We start from the raw sequence: 20,810 nt of genomic DNA on the forward strand, positions 1-20,810 counted from the left end.
GTGCACTAGAGCACACACTACCCACTCACACTCTCACGCACGCACACACGCACGCGCACACACACACACCCTCCCTCCCTCCCTCCCTCCCTCCCTCCCTCCCTCCCTGGGCACACGCACACACTTACACACACCTTCCCTCTTCATGCCCATGGCCAGGCACTTCTGGTAGCGGCAGTACTGGCACCGGTTGCGCTGGCGCTTGTCGATCAGGCATTCCTTGCTGTCTCGACACGTGTAGGTGAGGTCTTTCCGGATGGTTCTTTTAAAGAAGCCCTTGCATCCTTCACAGCTGTACACCCCATAGTGCTTCCCTGTATAAGCAAGAGGGACGACAGCAAAAACAACATCAACTTGAAAGTCTTACATCAACATCAAAGACTCCTCAGAGCAAGATAGGCTCTCTACCGCTTCGTCCTTTAGAATTCAAAGAATGAATCATGAATAACATACTTTACGATTGCTATTAAAACCTCAAATAAAGACATCGGTTTCCACACTATCCTGAGGTTGCAGGTTTTTTGGGGGGGGGGTGGAGCTAGGTCGGCCTTACCTGAGGAGCGGTCTCCACAGATGGCACAGATGTGTTTGGACATGCCCCCCGGGCTGGTGCACTGGTAGTTGATGTTCCCCAGGGACTGCAGGCCTGGAGGGGGCTTGATGTCCTCTGAGCTACTAACACTGTTCATAGAGTTCATCTGGGGACAAACACAGGAGGAGGAGGGGGAGGAGGAGGAGGAGGGGGACAGAGAGGAAGATGGAAGGAGGTGAGGAAATGGAGAGGATAGAGTGGAAAGGAGGAGAAGAGGGAGATAGGAGTGGAGATGAATGAGTCAGTCCTCTTTCTCTTGTTCACCAATTTTCTTACCCGTCTTTCCGATCACCACTCTATCTCTCCTCCATTCCATGCTTGGTTAAAGGGAGGGATCATTCTCAGAGACCCCGTTTAGACCTTGCATTAGAATGCGTCTCGTATCGAGATTGAGATCTAGATAATGATTTAGGCTGATTATATTTACACCTGGCATTAATATGCGTTTCGATTATCTTCAACCCGATCCGTTTGAGATCCGATCGACTCTGTCCAGCTGACAATCGAACGTCACATCCTGTTTGTGCTTGAATATTTTCGTCCGACCAAATTGAGAATAGACACTTTTGTCTCGTCTGGACTCCAACCTTAACCAGGTACCATTTTAATGCTTTCTTGCTAGCTGCCATGGAAGCCTGCTCCTTGCTGGTCTGGAACTGGCGTGTTCCAACAGCTATGTATTTCCGCCCACGTTGTTGATATGTGGATTAAAAATGCATTTCCATTTACACTTATATTAAATGTGGTCGAAATGCGTCCCTGACCACCTCCGGAGGTGGTTTGGCCGATCGGATCGCAGTCCGTCCTCAAAACGTTTTGGGCGCATTTACACCTGTATGTTCATGTGGTTTAACACGATCAGATTGCAATCTGATCACCAAAAACACATTTTAATGCAAGGTGTAAACGGGGTCTTTCCATGCAGGTTCTTAATTTTTGTTGACAGGAGTAGGCATGGAAGGGGGAGTCTAAGGCAGTCACGTTTACTAAGCTGTAGTTCCCAATTCCAACCAACAGAGGGCATGAACTTCAGGGATAAGGCAGATTTGATGAGCTCAGGGTTCTGTCATCCCAAAACGATTCACTTCATACTCTGCCTAATGCTGATTCTAAAGACAAGGTACATGCCTGAATCAACTGTGTGTAATCCCTTTCTAAACAGTTCCTACATCCTAAGCTAATGTTCTAAACATCAGCCTTTATGCTGCCCTTATTGTGCCTTTGCACTTTGACCTTTACCAGTCTACCACTGAGTTGGCTGCAATGGATCCACTAGCACCTGTTCTTGTTTGTTTGTGTTTATCTATAGATCTATGCATGTCTCAACATTGGACAAACAGAAGTGACCTACATACAGTCATCTGTCTATTTGATGCACTGCCTTGCGTTTACTGGAGGACATCCTTCCCAGGGACTTCAGGCATTTCCTATAGTTTATTAATGACCTGTATTCTGCACTGTCCATCCCCTAACGGCTGTCTGAACCAAGATCTGCCTCTGACCTCACAGGAGAGGTCAGAGGCAGATTCTCTCTCTCTCTCTCTCTCTCTCTCTCACTCTCTCTCTTCCTTAATCACTCTCTCTCCCTGTGCTGTCCCAGAATGCTCTTAATTCATCTCTCTCTCTCTCTCTCTCCCTCCCTCTCTCCACCCTCTCTCCCACAATTTCTCTCTCTCTCTGTGAGCCAGTAAATGCCCCTAAGGCAGATAGTCACAGTTAAATGAACGTTAAGCCGCCTGCCTTTTCTGTCGTCATTGAGTCAATAATGGGCAGCCCCCCCCCTCCGTGCCTCTCACATACTGTACTAATAGCACGCTGCCAAACTCATGGTTTACACACGCCTCCGAACATGCAAATGTCACTCTTATGCTTGTCGTTCCTCAGAATCCCAACCTGATTTCACCATATAACAGAATGGACCTGCTGTGTCGTATTTGCAATATTTATGCTTTATAAATTCTTTATATGAAGCATGGTATAGGGCCCGTAGTTAATGAAGAATCCTCTTTACTCATGCTTTAATGTCAAGCAATGCATAACCGGGTAGGTGTCCGGCTACAGTAGTAGGGATTTTCCACATAATCAGTGCATTACAAAGTGCACCCCAGCCTCCAGCCAAGATAGGAGATGCCCCATATAAACACAGAGATGATAGGAGATGCCCCCATATAAACACAGAGATGATAGGAGATGCCCCCATATAAACACAGAGATGATAGGAGATGCCCCATATAAACACAGAGATGATAGGAGATGCCCCATATAAACACAGATATGATAGGAGATGCCCCATATAAACACAGAGATGATAGGAGATGCCCCCATATAAACACAGAGATGATAGGAGATGCCCCATATAAACACAGAGATGATAGGAGATGCCCCATATAAACACAGAGATGATAGGAGATGCCCCATATAAACACAGATATGATAGGAGATGCCCCATATAAACACAGAGATGATAGGAGATGCCCCCATATAAACACAGAAATGATAGGAGATGCCCCATATAAACACAGAGATGATAGGAGATGCCCCATATAAACACAGAGATGATGCCCCCATATAAACACAGACATGTTGGACTGAGAGTTTGTGCCGGTTGCGCAACACTCCACTGTCACTGGTGAGCGCACACGCGTGAACAGAGCTACACATGCGGTCATATGACAGACAGTCCCCCCGGGCACAAATCCATACACCATCCACGGAGTTATGGATATCATCTCCTCCTCCCCCCCCCCCCCCCCCCAGCCCGAACCAAACTGACTGTCAAAGCACGGCCACGTGGGCTTTGTAGTCCCATGAATAGGACACTGAAAGAGAAAAGCTCTTGGATGTTGTAGTCCATTGTGGGGGGACAGTGAAAAGAACGGCATTACGGGTGTTGTTGTGGATTGTTTATCTGGTAGAGAAGATGTCCAGCGGGTCTCAATGTGTGTGTGTGGGGGGGGGGGTATTGTTGTGAGTGACCCGCTAATACCCTGGGTGAGGGTGTGAATCCCAGGGGGAGAGGGTGTAGAGCAGGGGCTCGTCTTTCCTAGTAAGTCCTCCATTAAAGGGCTGAGTCTTGGCTAGTCGGTCATCTCTGGCTGGATCTTAAGCCTGGCAGAGCGACACCATATACCGCTCCCTGCTGACTGACCTTTCAGGGGTACGTGTAAAGATCACACAGAGGGTACGAGGGGGACTGGAGAACAGTGCGTGCTTCGGGGCGCAGTCCAACAGAGATTGGATATGCTCAACCTTAAACCTCCTCTGAGGTTGGCTTCTCAGTGGGGGGCCGGGACATTATGAACCAAAAACAAGAGGCGAGAAAAAATAGGAAAAGCTGACTAAGACAAATGCCAAATAGTGACATAAGTGCACCCTAGGAGAGCTGGGACAAATTGAAGGTCATTTGTAATCACCAATGAAGAATTTCCGAGAACAACCCTCGTGGGTTGCATTTTGTGGGTTGCATTTGCAGGACAAAAGTCTATTGTTCACATCACTTGCTTTTAGTATGTTAGAGGCAGTCTTACCATGCAGTCTCTCACCTGCGGACCGTTGAGCATTCCGTAGTTGATCCCAGGCGTGGAGGGCAGCGATACGGGCAGCGAGCCCAGCGAGGACGTGATGACGGAGTACGGCGACGCCAGGCCGTTCATGGGCGAGCCCAGGCTGCTCATGGGAGATGGGAGGTGCCTGGAGGTGCTGATGACGGACGGGTGCCCCACCATGCCCATGGGCGGGTGGTGGGAGTGGGGTGTGCTCATTGGCCCTGAGGAGTCTGTGGGGGGAGGAGCCAGAGGAGCAGAGAATTGGTGAGCATGCACAGAGACAGGGTTCGGTCGCATTGATTTAAACAATAAGAAAACACACTGCCGTGTAAACAAGGCAGGAAAATGTCTGACTGCAGAATATCAGGAAGTTGAAATGCGTTTTGAGCAGGATGAATAAATGCATGTATTAGCTAGAACAGCCAAATCCAGTCTCTCAGTCCAGATTGCTAAGAAATAAACCAGAAGACTGAAATCTACCTGTAATATAGCCGACTTCTAGGCTAAGGCGTTCAGTATGGTTGAATGACTGTAGGTGATTTTGAGACGTTTACAGAATATTGCCAATCTCACATTTCCCCCACGCGGCCCTGCAATCCCTACCCAGGATGCAGCAAACACGACTTTGGTCACAGTCGTTGATTTGCTTTGCGTTCACAGATTTAAACTGACAGGCTGACATTTACATAGATTACCTCTTTAGTGTGTGTGTGTGTGTGTGCAGAGCTGTCCATCAACGAGGTAACAGGGCGTGGTGTGTGTGTGACTGCGTGCATGTGGCTGAGAGGACATTCATCATCGCTGGAAATTACTTACTGGCTGGCAAACACACACACACACACACACCCACCCACCCACCCACCCACCCACCCACCCACACACACACACACACACACACACACACACACACACACACACACACACACACACACACACACACACACACACACACACACACACACACACACACACACACACACACACACACACACACACACACACACACACACACACACACACAAAAACACACACACAAAAACACTGACACACATAAGGGCTGCACAATTAATCGTGCATATCATTGTGTACACATACCACACACACACACACGCACACACACACAAACACAAAAACACTGACACACATTAGGGCTGCACAATTAATCGTATATATCATTGTGTACACATACCACACACACACACACACGCACACACGCACACACGCACACACGCACACACACACACACACACAAAGACAGGCTCACAGACAACCTGACACACACAGTACATCTATAGACACACCTACATGTCAGGGGCACGTGAAGCCATTAACAGCCTATTTATGGTTGTTGTGACATTTGTCTTTTCTTTCCATCAGCTGCAGAACGTCTAGGAAGAGAGTCCCTCGTTCATTAAGAGCCTTCATACCGGGAGTAGAGCATTTTCAATGTCACACACACACACCCACACTGGCTGAGACACAAGATGCACTTTGCCACTGGCCTTAGTTAAATGTCACATTCCTGTGCCTCACAGTGGGTGGGTGGGGGGGGGTGAGCACCTGCAAGATCAAAACCACGGCCAACAGAGACCCCCGCACTGACATGCAAAGAAGCCCCTCTACCACTTCAAGCCCCCACAGGCGCTGGAAGTAATCGAATCAAACTTTATTTGTATAGCGCATTCCATACACAGAGACAACGCAATGCGCTTTACAGAGAGCAATGGGGGGGGGGGGGCATAGGTAAGTATTCTCTTATTACTCCTTCTCCAGTGTGATAAGATGTAGAAGAGTACTGTGATAGCTACAGTACTCATCGTTTAAAGTGACCTTCAAGACATATTTCAGAACAAAACTAGTACTATGGTGTCACTGTACAACGGTTTCTACTACCCCACTGGGATTGAACACTTCGCAACTCCTGACCCAGTGAACCAGAGAGCAGGAAAACCCTATTATTGAGCTTTAAGGAGCTCACAGGATGTTCACAGAGTATTAGGGAAGATGTGTGTGAGTGATTCTGAAAGAGGGTTAGGAAAGGGAGTGGAATGCAACATCAGCTGAGGGACCGTCTGCATGGAAGTGATTTCAGACACACATGCAGCTGTTTGGCCACTCGCTCTGCCTTTGTATGCCAGAGGACAGATATTGTGCAACTTCCTATTTAGCACAAAAACTACAGCCCCCACCCTTCTCCCCTCTCTATGAAGCCCTTCCAGGCAAACTAGTCCCACACTGAGAGGCCTCCCTGAGAGAGCGGGCCAAGGTGAGGCACACTCAAGACCCGGGACTACGCGCGCGGCCGGTCACTGCGTGGTCAACAGAGGGAGTCTAAAACGTCTGGAGTGATCCTGGATCACGAGGCTATATCCTGATGTGACCCGCCTCCTCCGGCGGTTCCATCGCTACGCTATGTAAATCAGCGCTCCACACACGGCTCTGGATGTGCACATTCTCACGTGCGCGCTCCCCAGTGGGAGCAGAGCGCTCTCGTGCGCTGGAAATTCCAATGGCGAGGTGGCGCATGTATAGATGATCACAAACACACGCTCACAAACACCACACACAACGCGACATGAGAAAAAGCTAGAGCCGGTGTCTCGGGTCCAGGCCTGGTCCAGGCCCGTCGTTATGGTACTGTGGGTTCCATTTGAGACAACAAACAGACAGCAGCACTGTGGAGCACCTTTGACCCCTGGCATCGCGACTCAAAGGTTGCCTCTTGCCAAATCCCCGACCAAGTTCAAACGAGATCATATCAGGATCCCAGTATTGCGCAGATGATTCCCAGAAAAAGCACAGATTTGAACACACAGACCCTTAAAATACCCTTATTGCAACATTGAACATGGGTAGGAGATGCATAAAGGGGTTGAAAATTAAGACGTAGCATGACGATCTTATACAACTACACACTTCACCTTCTCTTTTTTTAATTAAAGACCTTCCCTTGAAAGAAAACACAAGACGTTGTGTAGCTAAAGACTTGATTTTGTGGCCAGCAAATAAAACTACAACCACCACAAACCCTTTAAATCCCTCATTGTTAATTACAGGGCAGTGAATAGACAGAGCACTCCAGTTTGTGGTCATTCAATGCTGTCTGGAGAGGAGACTAGCGGTGTGTGTGTGTGTGTGTGTATGAGTGGAGTAGAGTTAGATTGACAAAGGCTTCAATATCTATTAGATTACCCCCTACAGAGACAGGCAAATCCCTAATGTGTGCATCGATCTGCTCTGTGTGTGTGTGTGTGTGTGTGTGTGTGTCTGCTGTAACAGACAGACACAAACCATAATGCATCCTTAAGCAATCCAGAGAACAGACTGCGGACTCATTAGACAGTGGACATGTAATTAAGAACTATCTTCACTGCCAAACCAACTCACTAACAACTCCTGGCCTCCAGCCCACTGACACACACACACACACACACACACACACACACACACATATAGAGACACATAAACATACACATACACACACGCACACATATAGAGACACATAAACATACACACACAAACACACAAACACACACACACAGACAAATACAGTACACACATACACATATACAGACACAAACATACACAAACACACACCCACACACATACAGTACAGACACAAACATACACAAACGCACATACATACACGCATGGGCATGCACACTCACACACACACACACACACACACACACACACACACACACACACACACACACACACACACACACACAGAATACAGACACACACATTAAAACATACATTTCTCTCCTAAATGAGGTTGATGTCTGATCAATTGTGGCAGCAAATCCTCTTATCCCAGGGTAAGTATCCACAGCCCGGCAGGCCAGCTGTCAAGGAGGTGGGAGGCCAAGAGAGCGCGGGGGGGGGGTTAGGGGAGGGAAAGAGGGACAGAAAGGGATAGAGAAAGGGGTAGAGAGAGGGATAGAGAGAGGGGTAGAGAGAGGTATAGAGAGAGCGGATAGAGAGAGGGATGGAGAGAGGGATGGAGGGATATGGTGTGTGTGTGGGGGGGGGGGGGGGGGGGGGGGGGGTGTATTGTCTCGCTCTGGCTCAGCATTACATTACAGCACTACACTCACATGATCACACACTCATCTAATCTGCTCCCCGGGCTGGGAACATTAGATCATTGACGGAGAGAAGTCCTGCTTGTCCTGCCCCTATCCGCTCAGCTCCGACCAGGAACATGGAAAACACGGCTGTTCTGGGGGCCTGTTCTCTCCAGGTGTCGTCCAATCTACCATTCTCTTCCCTGAAGAAGACCAGTGCGGTCGAAACATGTTGGTCTTTAATATTTTTAAGCCCAAGATGATTTAATAAAGGCTTTTTTCTCCTACCTTCCTCGCCTTCTGGTTTTGACGGAACCTCAAAACCGCCTTCTGGTTTTGAGGGGACCTTTTGAGGGGACCTTTTGTTTTTGCATTGAAGTTTCCCTCCCAAACCCCAAGAGCACCTGAAAGACTATTAACTCTGCTCTCACCTGAGCGCCAAGTTGAATCTGCTTAGTTCATGTCGTCCAATCTATTTTAGGTTACGGTTACCGCTGTTGCTTTCAGATGAATTGTGAAAATATATAAAATTGCTGTATGAAACATCATAATAACAATGCAACAACAGCCATGCTCTTGTGTAATAGTGTTTTTCTTTCTTTTATTGTCCCACATGAAGTATGTTCCTGACCCTCTGCCAAGCGGGTCTGACCGCAGAACTGGTCAGATGGGTCTGAGAGAATGACCCTCCCTGACTCTCAACTCTGTCCTGTAGTGAACTAACAGTTCAGTCAAAAGAGGAAGTTCCATCCGTCCTAATGGTCGACATTTAAAAATGTCTTTCCAAATTTGTGTCAGGCCTTTCACCTACTATTTCCTCATGCTCCCCCCCCCAACACACACGTGCGCGCGCACACGGAGGAGATGCTGATGTGAAGGTTTCTGAAGAGGAAGAGGATTGACGAGCTGGTGACGAAGCCAGACAGGAGATAACAGATGTTTTGGCTCGGAGAGGAAAAGACAAGGCTTATGTCAATCAACAACACACACCAGCCAGACATGACCAAACAACTCACCCCACAGAGGCAGGACAGACTGACCAAACGATTCAAGAAAAACAAACAAATAGGATTGGGGGACAATACAAAGATCCCCGGTGGTTCTGTCGAGGCAACCCCTCTCAGATTCTTGGAAGCCCTGGTTTTCCAGGTATACAGGGGTTCGCTGGGAAGAGGAGCAAGGGTGTGATGGATGGTGAGTTCCACACCTGCTCCTGCTGCCCCAGGACCTCCTGGACAGGACGACCTGACCACAGAGCCTGTGACCACCGACCTGACCACAGAGCCTGTGACCACTGACCTGACCACAGAGCCTGTGACCACTGACCTGACCACAGAGCCTGTGACCACTGACCTGACCACAGAGCCTGTGACCACTGACCTGACCACAGAGCCTGTGACCACTGACCTGACCACAGAGCCTGTGACCACCGACCTGATCACAGAGCCTGTGATCCAACCCCCCCTATGCACCACCCAAAGCTGACAGCAAGTCAGAGGTATAGGAGAAGAGACGTCTCTTGTGCGGAGGTAGGTGGATGGATAAAGGGTAGGTACAACTTGCTAAAAAACTCTACAACCAATGAGACATGAGCAGAATGTCATGATTATGGCGGTAGGTAGCCCAGTGGTTACAGTATTCAACCGGTGACCAAAAGGTTTCCGGTTCGAGACCGGGCCACTTGACAAGTGATCTCCCATCAATCATTGTCTACCGTTGTGCCCTTGAGCACTTAACGACAACACTAGCTCATAACTGTCAGTCACGTTGGATAAAAAGCATCTGCTAAATTACTAAAAGGTATATGAGAGTGGTGTAGAAAATTCTCTTATAGGGTTATACGAGCAAGTATTCTGGACATTTTTTATTTTTTTTAAATTTTGCCTTTATTTAACCAGAGTAAAATCACACTGAGATTTGCATCTCTTTTTCAGGTGAACCCTGGCCAGGAAAGCAGCACACATAGTTCAAAAACAAATACAACACATAACATAAAAACATCACAACATCACAACAGATAAACTGAAAATAAAAACACCAGCTCAGAACAGCCTAATGTCATCTCCATGCACCATTGACTCTCCATGACGAAGTAGAGGCCAAAGACTTCTAAAGGCTACAGTTACAGTATATTCATCTGTTATCAAGAGCATTGTGAATTGAATAAGAGTGATGTTGAAATGGCTGGTGGAGCGAGCACAGACAGACCTCCCCGTTCTCCTGGGACCGGACAGACTGGCAGGATTAACACAGGGGAGAGGCTTGTGCTGCCGTATACTGTAGCCTGTATACTATAGCCTGTATACTGTAGCCTGTATACTGTAGCCTGTATACTGTAGCCTGTATACTATAGCCTGTATACTATAGCCTATATACTATAGCCTGTATACTGTAGCCTGTATACTGTAGCCTGTATACTATAGCCTGTATACTATAGCCTATATACTATAGCCTGTATACTGTAGCCTGTATACTGTAGCCTGTATACTGTAGCCTGTATACTATAGCCTGTATACTGTAGCCTGTAGCCTGTATACTGTAGCCTGTATACTATAGCCTGTATACTGTAGCTTGTATACTATAGCCTGTATACTATAGCCTGTATACTATAGCCTGTACACTGTAGCCTGTATACTATAGCCTGTATATAGCCTGTATACTATAGCCTGTATACTGTAGCCTGTATACTATAGCCTGTAAATGGTAAACGGACTGCACTTATATAGCGCTTTTCCACCTTAGCAGCACTCAAAGCGCTTTTCAACGGCCTCTCATTCACCCATTCACACACACATGCACACACCAATGGCGGTAGCTGCCATGCAAGGTGCTAACCTGCTCATTGGGAGCAATTTTGGGGTTAGGTGTCTTGCTCAAGGACACTTCGCCATGTGGACAGTCGGAGCTGGGATTCGAACCGCTGACCCTTCGATCATTGAACAACCCACTCTACCAACTGAGCTACAGCCGCCCCCCTGTATACTATAGCCTGTATACTGTAGCTTGTATACTATAGCCTGTATACTGTAGCCTGTATACTATAGCCTGTATACTATAGCCTGTATACTGTAGCCTGTATACTATAGCCTGTATACTGTAGTCTGTGTACTATAGCCTGTATACTGTAGCCTGTATACTCAAGCCTGTATACTGTAGCCTGTATACTGTAGCCTGTATACTATAGCCTGTATACTATAGCCTGTATACTGTAGCCTGTATACTGTAGCCTGTATACTGTAGCCTGTATACTATAGCATGTAGCCTGTATACTATAGCCTGTATATTGTAGCCTGTATACTCTAGCCTGTATACTCTAGCCTGTATACTCTAGCCTGTATACTCTAGCCTGTAGCCTGTATACTATAGCCTGTATACTCTAGCCTGTATACTCTAGCCTGTATACTATTAGACTGCATACTATAACCTGTACACTATAGCCTGTATACTGTAGCCTGTATTCTGTAGTCTGTATACTGTAGTCTGTATACTGTAGCATGTATACTGTGTATATATATGGCGTGCTATTAGGGGTCCAAGCCTGCTGCAACCCTGTTATGATAAAGTACCACATTTACAGTAGTGGCGGTTTAAACGTTGGCCTGTGGCCTGTATACTATAGCCTGTATACTATAGCCTGTATACTGTAGCCTGTATACTATAGTCGGTATACTGTAGCCTTTATACTGTAGCCTGTATACTATAGCTTGTATACTGTAGCCTGTATACTGTAGCCTGTATACTATATCCGGTATACTGTAGCCTGTATACTATAGCTTGTATACTGTACCCTGTATACTGTAGCCTGTATACTATAGCCTGTATACTATAGCCTGTATACTGTAGCCTGTATACTATAGCATGTAGCCTGTATACTGTAGCATGTATACTGTAGCCTGTATACTGTAGCCTGTATACTGTAGCCTGTATACTGTAGCCTGTATACTATAGCCTGTATACTATAGCCTGTATACTGTAGCCTGTATACTCTAGCTTGTATACTCTAGCCTGTATACTCTAGCCTGTATACTCTAGCCTGTATACTCTAGCCTGTATACTATTAGCCTGTATACTGTAGCCTGTATACTGTAGCCTGTATACTGTAGCTGTTAGCTTTCATCCCAGCCACTGTAACTCCATGGCGTGCTATTAGGGGTCCAAGCCTGCTGCAACCCTGTTATGATAAAGTACCACATTTACAGTAGTGGCGTTTTAAACGTTAGTTTTAAACAGTCAGTTGTTGTGCAGTTTGTTGTGTGCTAAAGGGCAAACAGAAAGAACTGGTAGTTCAGCATGTACACACATATACATACGCAAACACTAACACACACCCATAGTAGGGCTGTATATCATCTTGGATTTCGCGATACGATACGCATCACGATACACAGGTCACGATTCGATACGTATCACGATACAGAGGTCACGATACAATACGATACGATACGTATTGCGATACACGCATCATTTACTGAAAGATTTTAAGTGTTCAAGACTGAAAACTGAATGGCTCAAATGCACTATATAGATAACTCAAACTCAATGACTGGACAGAGAGCTAGCTAATAAATATTTTACATTTGATATCCATGCTTTTTAAACTGTCAACATTGTAGTATTTATGGTTTTTCAAAATTATTTATATGTATGCTTTTTTAACTTAATATTGTAGAATATGCTTTTTAAACTGGATTTAAAAATTTAAATGAAAAAAAATAAAATATATATATATATTTTTTTTTTTTTTTAATTTTACAGCGCCCGGCTGTATCGATACTCCGGGCTGAAAGATCGATACAGTATCGCGAGACTACGTACCGCGATGCATCGTTGTATCGATACAATCCTACAGCCCTAACCCATAGGCCACAACACACACACACGGCCCGACTCTACACACACACGCGGCCCGACTCTACACACACATGCGGTCCGACTCTGGGTAGATAATGGCTGTGGACAGCCTGTGTGTGACAGAGAGCACATCATCACCTCCTACACCTCTCCAAACACACAATGGAAAAAAATCCCAGGTGTTGATGGAAGGATGCTGTGACAGAAAACAGACAGACAAAGACAAAGAGAGAGAGAGAGAGAGAGAGAGAGAGAGAGAGAGAGAGAGAGAGAGAGAGAGAGAGAGAGAGAGAGGGGGGTGGGGGGAGGAGAAGGGGCTGAGGATAACAGGAAGAGAGACGTGTTGAGAGACAGATTAAGAGCCAGAGAGGGGAGGAGAGAGGTAGAAGGAGAGTCCTTGTGAATGATGACAGAGTGGGGATAGCATTGCGTTGACAAACCAGGGAAGCCAGAATCGTGCCAGCCTCTGTCCAAACTCAATGCCATTATTCCAACCATCTCTATATGTCTGCTGTACCCCGCAGAAGAAATGCATTTCCCTCTCATGATGTGACATCAGTTATCATTCATGCCACTTATGTTAGAAGAACTACACCAGAGCAGCAGGCAGTTAGTACAGCTAAGTAATTAATGAATCAATCAAGTCATTATCAAGTCATAAGAACCTATTGACTTTATAATAAAGACAAACTATGATGTACCACATAACACATGACTCAAAGAGAACAAGAGAATCAAGATGCAGAGGAGTACAGTTGTTCTTCCTACAGAGGAAACATCATAAAGGAAAGTTTCCCACTGAAAATGTTGTGAAGTCCAACTGTACACTTCATATATCTGTTCTCACCTACAGTACAGTGGGATGCATTGAACTCCTGTCCTGATTGAACAAATCCTCTCTCTGATCCACACCAGCAGTTGGTCTGCGATGGGATAAAGTCATCGTGTGCGTTACAATCCTTCCTAGCTAGTCCCTCGCTACTCCGAGCTCATAACCCGCGTCTCTGCCAGGGCTTCCTGCCAACGCAGGCGATGCCACGGGATGCCACATGGCAACGAGGAGGGGGGTGCCAGCCAGACCACCTGTCCCGGGCCAGTCTCTCCAGCAGACGGACGGACGGACAGACGGGAGCTCTGGCTGGTCCCGTAGTGGCGGTGCAGAGAGAGAGAGAGAGGGAGAGGGAGAGAGAGGGAGAGAGAGAGAGGGAGAGGGAGAGAGCGAGAGCGAGAGAGAGACACACAGGCTTAGCAGTGTGGACAGGAGGGAAGGGGGCGGAGTCGGGATGGAAGGGGGAGGAGTCTGGAGGGAAGGGGGCGGAGTCAGGAGGCCGCACCGTTTCACAGGATTACCCGGATTATCCTGTGATCAATCCCGGGGGGGGGGTGGGGGGGGGACCATTTGCTGCTGCAGATCAGCTCCTGTCCGGCTCTCTCCGCCTCCTCCGCCCTGCCCACCCCCCCAACCCCGCCCCCCCTGTAGCGAGTGGAGTGCTCTGGGTGTGGTGGCCGGGGTAAAACTATCTGCACCGCCGACACCTGTTGTGCCAGTGCATGGGGGTTTGTAGTAGGGGGGTGGAGAGGGGGCGTGGGGGGTGGAGAGAGTGCGGAGGGGAGAGTGTGTGTGGTTGGGGGGGGGGGCACTTGCATCTACAAGTGGCTGTAGTTTCCTATTTCTCCCTCTTAGAAGGCTTGGGGCTAAAGAGCATGGGAATGCAGGAGTTTATACAGGGCCCTAAGAGGGGCCGCTAGGGGCCGTTTCTCTGATGATAAAGGCTCACATCTGAATGCAGTTCCTTGAAATTAGTACACTAATGTGGGTGTCTACTCTTAGTGCTTGTGTCTTGTGAGACCGGCTGATTGGTTCTAGTATGCGCTGTGTGTGCGCTGTGAGATCATCTTAAGATAAGAGAGCACTGGACTGTTTCCCTCAGAGATGTCCTCATAGTTTGACCCAGGATGCTTTGCTCTAATTGGGCTGCATACAGTACATGCCTGTAGGCAATCTGGTGGCACGATGCCTGTGTGTATGTTACTCTTGAAGCCTTGAAGCCAAAGCAGTCCAGCACATTGTGTGTGTGTGTGTGAGTGTGAGTGTGAGTGTGTGTGTGTGTGTGTGTGTGTGTGTGTGTGTGTGTGTGTGTGTGTGTGTGTGTGTGTGTGTGTGTGCGTATCTATCCTTGCATTCCAGGAACTGTCCATTTCTATGCCCATGGCATGGGTGATTAATTTTAACAATAACAGTAACACCAGAGGATATCTTCAGACACAAGCATTTACTAAGGTTTCAGACCACCTAGGTACAGTATGTATGTATCTGTGTGTTCTATTAGATAATTATCCTACTTCATCCATCCATCTATAGTATGAATAGCCAACATATGGTATAACGTGTGTGTGTGTGTGTGTGGATGTGTGTGTGTGTAATATATGTGTTTGAAAGTACACCACGAGTCAGTGGCTTTGTGAAACACGAGCACCAGTAAAGCTAATCTCCAAGGGACTCTATGGTCCCAACAGGAAAGGTTAACACTCTATCAAATCTCACTGGCCTTTAGGGAGATCCCAAAATAAAATACAGACCTTCTCAAATTTATGCTGAGTTATAATAGAGCATAATGGCCCACATTAAAACATAAAATTAGCCCTAAGAGCCAGAATTAGCATTCATAAAACCATACATGGATGTCTAAATGGGTAACAAAGTGTGTATACATACAGTATTTCAAGATAGACAGTAATGTGTAACCACTGAAGTACGACCTGAAGATTTGCTGCTGAGAAAGTGTTGTTGCACAAACCAATCTGAAGCTGTGGTGTTTTTGTGTTTTTAAGCAGTATGTCCCAGCCTGTTCTCTTCTTGTGCTAGCCGCTGGACATTGTGTTTTTTGGCAGGCTACGCCGTGATATTGACAGGAAGACTAAAACATGTGACATCTTTTGTCCACTGTGCATTTTTAAGGAAAAGGGCTAGCAGGCAATCTGGAGCCTGGAGGAACAGGGAAATGAGAGAAACTGTGAAACACAGAAAAAGGGGACCTTTCCCCCAGATCTAAAGCAATCCTGATGGAGTGAGTAAGGGTGCGTGAATGTGTGTTTCATGACTTGACGAGTGTCTTATGCGCATGAGTGTGTGTCTCATGCGCATGAGTGTGTGTATGTGTTTGCACTCAATTGTTTTCTTGGGTGTTTCTGTGTGTGAGTGTGTGCGTGATAGGACTAGTATGCTGAAAATGGCCCTCAGAGCACTTAAAATAGACATGGGAGGCTGACAGCATGTTCTGTTCTGCAGGGGGAGATTTAATGAGACCTTATGAACCTGGGCGGTACGGAACCTGCTGCTGCTGTGTCCTCTTGCGGCAGAGGGACAGAGTTAAGTAGAACTGAACACTGACTGAACGCAGTAAGAATTTGGAAGGACTACCGCGCCATGTCATGTCAATCAAAGTAACTAATGTCAATCATAGCCATACCCTTTGAACCTACTGTACATGTGGGCTACTTTTGCATTGACCTGGACAGTATTATCTCTAGGCCTACGGTCTTGCCATCTAATTGCATTATATTGCTTGTCAGATTGAAAAGGAATTTTTAATTTAAGTAGGCTATCTGTCCGAAGTGTGTGATAATAGGAACAGGCATCTGTGTTTGTGTATTCATGTGAATGTAAGTGTGTACAGTACAATGTGTGTTTAACGCATGGGAAAATGTGAGCAGTCATGTGTGATATGTGGGTGCTGTTATTCTAAGGAGGGAAGCAAAGACACCTCTCACCCAAACTAAATAGCAGCCCGGAGGGTCTGTGAGGTTATTTGCTTGAACGCTGGAATTAAATCAAGACTGACTTCTTCACTAATGACTAATTACAAATAATTAGTTGAGAGAACGCCCACCCTTTCTGCCCTCACAATTATAACACACACACACACACACCACAGTCAAACACAAACACACACACAACAAACACTTACAGTGAAACACAAACAAACACACACACACAACACACACTCACAGTGCAACACACATGCAATCACAGACACATGCGCACATGCACACATGCAAACACACACACTGATGCTTGGGGTGTACAAAAATGCACATGACAGTCCTACAGAATGTAATGCAGTCCAGGGAATAGTAACAGGCATGTGGGAGGAACTCTCTGACTACTGCCATGAAACCAAACCAGCATACAAACATTCAGAGTGCCTCTCCCTCTATAGAACACTCCCTCCCCACCCCGACTGGCATCCTGCACACATGTCATAGGTGGGTGTGTCTCCCCAGTCATGTTTGCTCAGGTATTCTGTAGGTTGAGACCAGAAGAAAAGCAATGCAAGCGTGTCCATAAGCACACAGCACAACACAAACATGTTGATGCATTTTTAATATGCACTTAAACCAATTTGAGGGAGACTATGTGTGAGATTGTGTGTGTGTGTGCGTGTGTGTGTGAGAGAGTGTGTGTGTGTGTGTGTGTGTGTGTGTGTGTGAGAGAGAGAGAGAGAGAGAGAGAGAGAGAGAGAGAGAGAGAGAGAGAGAGAGAGAGAGAGAGTGTGTGTGTGTGTGTGCGTGTGTGCATGTGTGTGCGCGTGTGTGCACGCGCGTGTGTGTGTGCGTGTGTGCGTGGAAAGCAGGAACTTGGTTCCTCAAACAGAGAGCAGGAGAATCATTGACCCTTGGTGACCAGAGAGAGTTCAGAGTGCTCCTGTCCACCAGTCCTGGGGTGACCTCCCTCTCTCTCCTTCTTCCTCTTTCTCGTTCCCCCTCTCATTCTGTGATTCCCTCTCTATCTCTCTCCTTTTCCATGGTTTCCTAGTTCTGCACGTTGCCTCTCCTGTCCCTAACCGGCCTGCCAACGAACCCCTCAGACTGGGCATCAACCACAGACATGCTGAGGGAACAGAAGTGAATTCCTCTCTTATAGGCCTGTATTAAACAATGCCACAGGGAGGAGCTGAGTGGCCAAAAGCAATTCAGAACTCCAGAAAATCCACAGATTACTTTTTTTGTGTGCCTCTGTTCAGTTGACCTTGTTGACCTCACACAGAGGACACATATTACAGCTGTGAAAAATGATTTATCAATTCCAGACAAGGATCATCCATGAAATAGAAAACATAACCACTTAAAAGCATAGATAAATGGAGGCAGTGATACTGCTACCTGCATGTCATTCAGCATGACAAAGTACTTCCTGTTAAACACAGATATTAATGGCATCTTGTGATAGGCATAGACCTCACGTCATAATTATAACATAGTATGAGATGTTATAGTGTTTATCTTTACATTAGAACATACAGTTCAAGTAAAGCAATCCGGTTAGTGGCGCAGAGCGAGGGGAGGCTGTGAGTCTGCACATTCTGCCTGCTCAACCTCCACATGCACTCAGCAGATGTCTGTCCCATTCCCCCAGGGAGACACCCAATCAGAACGATGCCAATGTTGTGTTGAAATATCTGCAACATAGGCTTATCATTGCAATAAGAATATGCATCATAATTGAGAAGTCACTCGTGTGACTATGCTTGTATATACCTGCAATTTAACACCATGCTATAGGCCTAGTGCAGTGGTTTGATTTGGCAATGAATGTATCCTTCAGGGAAAACATCACATGATAAATTATGCATAGAGTGTGTGACTCACGCAGCGGGGCTTAAAAGGCGCTGGGCCCTTAACTTCACTGTTCACATCAGAATGAAAGGATCACACAAGTCACACAGCAAGCCTATTCACTTGGTGGGCTAGGCTACTCCAGTTTTACAATGTTAAATGAAAGCGTCCATAGGTTCCATTTCAATAGCGCAAGCTAACGCTTCTCATAAACACACCAATGTTCTTTTATTGTGCATGGACCAGACTACAGCATTAAAGAAGATATCACTAAATCAACCCCGCCTTATCTCGGTCAAGTACAAAGTCACTTGAGAGAAAGGAGCTGTCAGAATAGGGCCATAAAGTGGGAAACTGTCAAAGAGCTCCCTATATCCACCGATAGCCCAGTGCTTTGGCCAAAGCGCATGCCATGGTCTAAGCTCCCGTGAATGTTTTTCAAACGGGGAAGTTTGTAGCAGACATGGCCAGAAATCCCTTGTCTTTCGATCGGTAGGCTACAGTCGCGCTGGTTTGGATTGGGAAACCATTCCAGACCAATAAATTGTGTTTCTGTCTCAAACAGTTTAGCAAGAGACGCGCGACGAGCGCCATAAATTACATAAGCGCAATTAAAGTGCCAACCTCTGACCTTGTCTGAACAGCAGAACCGCGATCACCTGACTTTTGCATTGGCCGCAGCCCTCATGTGAATAGGCACAACTGCAAAACGAGTGTTAACTAAACATATAACACGACTACATTCATGGACTGGAATCTCTGGTTAAAGTCCGTGGACGCCTCGTATATAGTCTACGGCTCTCACTAGCACTTCGGAAAAAGACGCCATGAGACAAACGCATGCTTCTCCAAAGCAAACCACATGATACGAAATCACTGTTGTTCATGGAATTGCTTGATCAATAGAGCGAGAAAGGATACTCACTTAGGTGTAAATAAGGATCATTGCTGTCCATTATGTATGAGTTGCTGCGTCGTTTTCCTACAGTTGTAGCAGCGCCGTCACAGGCAGCAGCATCCCAGCAAATTCCACTCCCAAGCCCGACTGAACTCTACAAGGCAGGTCTACATGGGGGCCCAGTTAGGGGGTGGTGAAAACAGGGCTTCTCCCAATGACAACGGTCATCGACATCAAGCTCCAACATGACGAAACTCCTCGCGCGTTACAATGTTGCAATCTCTAGTGAGAAATGTTATAGGTTACACATATGCGATTTTTCTCAGAAAGGGAAAAAAATCAACATGGCGTAGCCAATCCAGCACCATAGCCTTACTAAAATCTGTACTTTGTTCTCCCCATTTCCATATCAGACTGCGGCTATGCCTCTTTTTATAATATTCCTATAATTTATTTATTTATTTATTTGGCCTATTTATTTATTTGGCCTATTTATTTATTTTGGCCTCTTTATTCATGTATGTATTTATTTGTTATTATAACTGGCTACCGATTCAATATAGGCTGTTAGAGGTTTAATTATAGGTATTTTATTTCATTTGTACCAGATTTGCTTAGGCTATTTATAGGCCATTGACAACATACCTATGGCATTAATTGTTTAGAGCAGTTTTTCTACATATAATGATATAAATTAAGTCTACAATTTATTCCTGGGGTCAGTTGGTAGTCTAGCATTTCAACATTTCAATGAATTGCAGAATCTCAGAATGTCAGTCTTATTCCAGATTAGAATGATGCATAAAAACGTAAGCAATGAAAGAAGAAATTGAAGAAGAAAATTACCTATGTGTGTAGGCCTATGTGTGATTTGAGTGTATTTTGTTGGCATGTCGTTTACTTTACTCTGAATGAGCCCGAGGGATTCCCATTCTCCAGTGTTTACCTATTGAAACTCCATGTTCGGGTCTCGAGACCCCCCGGAATCCCCCCAGAAATGTCCTCAGAGTGTGGGGTCATTTAAGGGTGAGCTCGCGGTACCTCAGAAGGTTATTCAGGAGTCAACCCGGGCTAAGGCATTCACAGTCTTGAACTGTGGAGCGGGCAGACGCTCCGTCAACGACGGCCACTGACCACTCAGCAGGCCTTTCGCTGCCCCGTTAATGGGACAAGCACCCCCGGCTCCCATCCTTGTAACAACGACCCATAAAAGAGCACAGGAGGATGCTAACCAAGAT

At 46.4% G+C, this 20,810-nt stretch overlaps 1 protein-coding gene across 4 annotated transcripts in view; it reads right to left on the bottom strand.

The window, feature by feature from the left end:
* Positions 1-19,738, bottom strand: part of rxrgb (retinoid X receptor, gamma b) — a 25,832-nt gene extending 6,094 nt beyond the window's left edge. The window contains exons 1-4 of one of the 4 annotated variants that reach the window (XM_084436296.1): positions 19,600-19,738; positions 4,135-4,367; positions 554-698; positions 135-314 (exon numbers count right to left, since the gene is read on the bottom strand). In XM_084436296.1, coding sequence (XP_084292422.1) covers positions 135-314; positions 554-698; positions 4,135-4,367; positions 19,600-19,630 — 589 coding nt within the window. In that variant the 5' untranslated portion in view covers positions 19,631-19,738. Of the gene's footprint in view, positions 1-128; positions 315-553; positions 699-4,119; positions 4,368-19,599 lie in introns of all 4 variants that reach the window. The other 3 variants (XM_084436295.1, XM_084436294.1, XM_084436293.1) reach the window with 3 other exon arrangements.
* Between the last annotated feature and the right edge of the window lie 1,072 nt (positions 19,739-20,810).

Source organism: Borostomias antarcticus, assembly GCF_949987555.1.
Source record: "Borostomias antarcticus genome assembly, chromosome: 3".
Classification (NCBI taxonomy): Eukaryota; Metazoa; Chordata; class Actinopteri; order Stomiiformes; family Stomiidae; genus Borostomias; species Borostomias antarcticus.